At 43.0% G+C, this 3536-nt stretch overlaps 1 protein-coding gene across 1 annotated transcript; it reads right to left on the bottom strand.

The window, feature by feature from the left end:
* Positions 1–2303: 2303 nt before the first annotated feature.
* Positions 2304–3162, bottom strand: LOC133785244 (uncharacterized). Its single transcript, XM_062224495.1, has 2 exons — positions 3018–3162; positions 2304–2578 (listed from the first exon to the last, which is right to left on the bottom strand). Exons 1-2 carry the CDS (start codon positions 3160–3162, stop codon positions 2304–2306), a joined length of 420 nt encoding a protein of 139 aa, XP_062080479.1.
* Between the last annotated feature and the right edge of the window lie 374 nt (positions 3163–3536).

Genomic DNA, 3536 nt, shown 5'->3' with positions numbered 1-3536 from the left:
CGCAGTATGGGTAATAGACTTAATCGGGTCTTTACCCACAGGAAAAGGCGGCGTCAAATATGCCGTGGTGGCTATTGATTACTTCACGAAGTGGGTCGAAGCTAAGCCACTTGCAACCATAACAACCAAAAAAGTGCTGGACTTTGTGGTAAAAAACACAGTGTGTCGCTATGGGTTGCCAAGAAAAATTGTCTCAGACAATGGCACACAATTTGATAGTGATTTGTTCACAGATTTTTGCGAAAGGCATGGGATTATCAAAAGCTTTTCTTCAGTAGCTCATCTGCAGGCAAATGGACAAGTCGAGTCTATCAACAAGACACTAAAGGATACTCTGAAGAAAAGGCTCAAAGAAGGAAAGGGGGTGTGGATGGAGCAGTTTCCTGAAGTCCTCTAGTCGTATAAAACGTCCCATCGAACAGCAATAGGCCATACTCAATTTTACTTGGCTTATGGATATGAAGCTATGTTTCCAGTTGAATTAGATCCACCATCACATCGACGAATGTCATACGATCAAGACACTAATAGCTAGTTATTGATGGAATCTTTGGATTTTGTCGATGAAAGGTGCGAGAAAGCCCAACTCTGAGTAGCAGCTTACCAGCAAAAGGTCGCCTGGTATTTCAACTCTAAAGTATGTGAAATAAAATTTAATGTGGGAGATCTGGTACTTAGAAAAGTTTTCCTTAACACTCGCGATCAAGCTGCTAGAGTATTCGGACCTAATTGGGAAGGACCTTATTGTTAGTCAATCTTGTGACTGATTTCTTATAAGTGTAAGATCACATTTTTGATCACTCATACAGACATGATTGTCCATTTATTACAAGAAATAAAAGGGACTGTGCGCAGCCAGTCAATCTTGCCAACTATTGTATTTATTACAAGTATTTGCTCATTACGTGCATTGTTTTGCTATATTATCATTTTTTATAAATGTCTATTATGAGCAGTTATGTTCAAAAAGGTCTTGGTCAAGGCAAGTGACTGAGGACCTAAAGTTCCTCAATCACTTGGGGGGCATATAAGGTATCTAGTAAGCAAAGCATATCAACAGTTATATGTAAACACACGAGCAAAATAAGTAAAAGCATGCTATGGTATTTAGAGTATTTTTCAAAATTTTGTTTAAATTTTGTTAAATCAAACCAAAGTGCTATGCTAAGTTCAGTCATGCGAACAGATGTTATAATAAAATAAAAATATTATAATGTCAAAAGAGAATTCCTTTACACCGCGAGCAATTACTGCTCGGATGTAATTGTATGTTGAAAGGATAAGATGCTCGTGCAGCAATAAAAATATAAATTGTCTCGACACTACGAACTGACATACGTGTGTCCCAAATTATAGAGTTAAATAAAAACAACAAAAATTATGAACCAGGAGGGTCTTGAGGAGTTTTCTGGTCGACGGAGGCCCCAAATTCCTCTTCCATGCCATCAATGCCCGTAGCCAAGGAGATTTCGGGGGAGGCTGGGATTTTGGCTCTCTCCTCTTCTTCAAGGCGAGCAAGGCATCTGTTTATTTTAGATTGCCTCAAGCGTTCGGAGAGATAGCTGAAGTCTGCCTCGCGGTTATGCTTCTAGAACGCATAGAAGCAGTTGAAGGTGGCACCCTTATACCTCTCCAAGTTGCTGGCATTGGTCTCCTCGAGCTCTTTGATGCGCTCCTCCAACCCCTCAATCTCCTTTTGGCTGATGAACAAATCATCTTGAAGCTTAGAGGCTTCCTTGAAATTAAGCAAAGAAGCCTCCTTGTACTTCCTTTAGTTTTGATGGCTTTGATCAAAGTAGGCTGGTGCTGTTTCAGCTCTTCAGCCAGCTTGGCCTTCTGTTCGAGCAGCTCAGCGTTTTTCTTCTCAGCTGCCTCAAGCTGCTCGGTGTATTTTGCCTCAGCCATCTTAACCTCCTTATCATGTCTGGCCTTGGACGCTTTAAGTTCCTCAGCGTGTCTGTCCTCAAATGCCTTAAGCTTCTCGCCAAGTCTTTTCTCATATTGAGCAATCAGGGCTCCCAAACAACACCAGCTGGCGGTCATAGTTAGCATTCCATGCGATCAGAGAAAAAGTTAAACTGATGGCAGAAAATGAAAAGATAAACAAATGAACCTTAGCAAGACATGGCAACTTACGCTGGCTATTTCATTCAACGCACGGTTAATTATCTGGTCGACCTCCATGGAGTCAGTACCGATGATGGCCCCTCGACTGCGTCGATGCCTCGATAGTTTAGTCATTCTCTCCTTGGCCGAGCTGAGCATGATGCTCGTTAAGGCATCTCCTTTTGATCAGGAGGTGTCTAGTCGGCAGGTGCTGGAGGAGGCATCTCATATGCAAATGCTGGAGGAGGGATCTGATCAACGGGGGCTGGGGGAGATGTCTGGTCGAGGGGGGCTGGGGGAGGTGTGGTTTCCCAAGAAGGAACTGGCACTGGAGGATCCCCGGTCTGAGCTTTTTTCGTCGGAGGGTTCTTGCTGCTTTCACCTTGGTGTGGCCTACTCCCTTTTTTCTTGCTCGAAGGAGCTGCAGGTACAGGTTCACTGTAAAGCTTGATAAGATCTTCAGTTGACATGGCTACAAAATAGAAGCGAACAGTCAGATAATGTGGATGGAGGTATGTACTAAATCAATAAAAATAAGATCAAGGAAATTATAAGTAAGATACCCGAGTTACAACTACTGGTCGCTACACTATTTATTGTACTACTGCTACACTCACTCACTGCCTTGAAGAAGTCTGAATTTAAATTAGACATGTATTTAAAGTTGTCATCCCCCTCAAATAAATGACAGTGAATGGGAAATTTTTCTAAGAGTGAGAATTCAATACCGTTCTCATCTGAAGATTCAAGAATGAGTTCGGGGCCCTCAGAAACCTTCTGTTTGCCCTTTCCTGAAGGAGCAGGGGCAGCAGTTGCTCGCGGGATGCTAGAGGGTTCCCTAATAGTCACTCCCGTTGTCCTCCTCCTCGGAGGTTGTGACACATCATGGTGCTGCTCGGGAACTTCTCAACCGGTAGCACTTCCCGCAGTTGATTTCCTCACATCTTGGTGAGGGGCCAAAATGCCAACTAGCCTTAGATTATTCTCTTTAACCAGCTCTTTGACGCTTTTTTCTATGTCAGTCTTGCTGGCCAGGGAAGCTGCTCGTATCTCCATTTCTGGAGTGGGAACTGGTCAGTGCCACGGACATGAAGAATACCAAAGTTATAAGGAACGTGCGAAAAAGACAAAGGAAATTAAACAACCAGTGAATAAAATAATTTACCTCCTTCAGTGAAGGCCAGAATGTTGGCGACTAGGTCTGGAGTTAAAAAGTACTCCTGGAAGTACTTCCCCATGTTGGACTTGTGGGTGATCTCATTCAGGAAAGTGTGAGCAGATTCCTAGTGGTAAAAGTGGAAGAACCCCATGTTTTTGTGATTGGGGTTGGACTTGAGATCAAATAAGTAATTGACCTCGTGTGGCATAGGAATGGGCCACTTTTTATGGCTGTACAGGATATAAAGAGAAGAGAGCACTCTATATCCATT

The sequence above is a fragment of the Humulus lupulus genome, chromosome 6 (genome assembly GCF_963169125.1).
Source record: "Humulus lupulus chromosome 6, drHumLupu1.1, whole genome shotgun sequence".
NCBI lineage: Eukaryota > Viridiplantae > Streptophyta > Magnoliopsida > Rosales > Cannabaceae > Humulus > Humulus lupulus.
The sequence above is the reverse complement of the archived record's forward strand: the minus strand, read 5'-3'. Positions and strand labels throughout refer to the sequence as shown.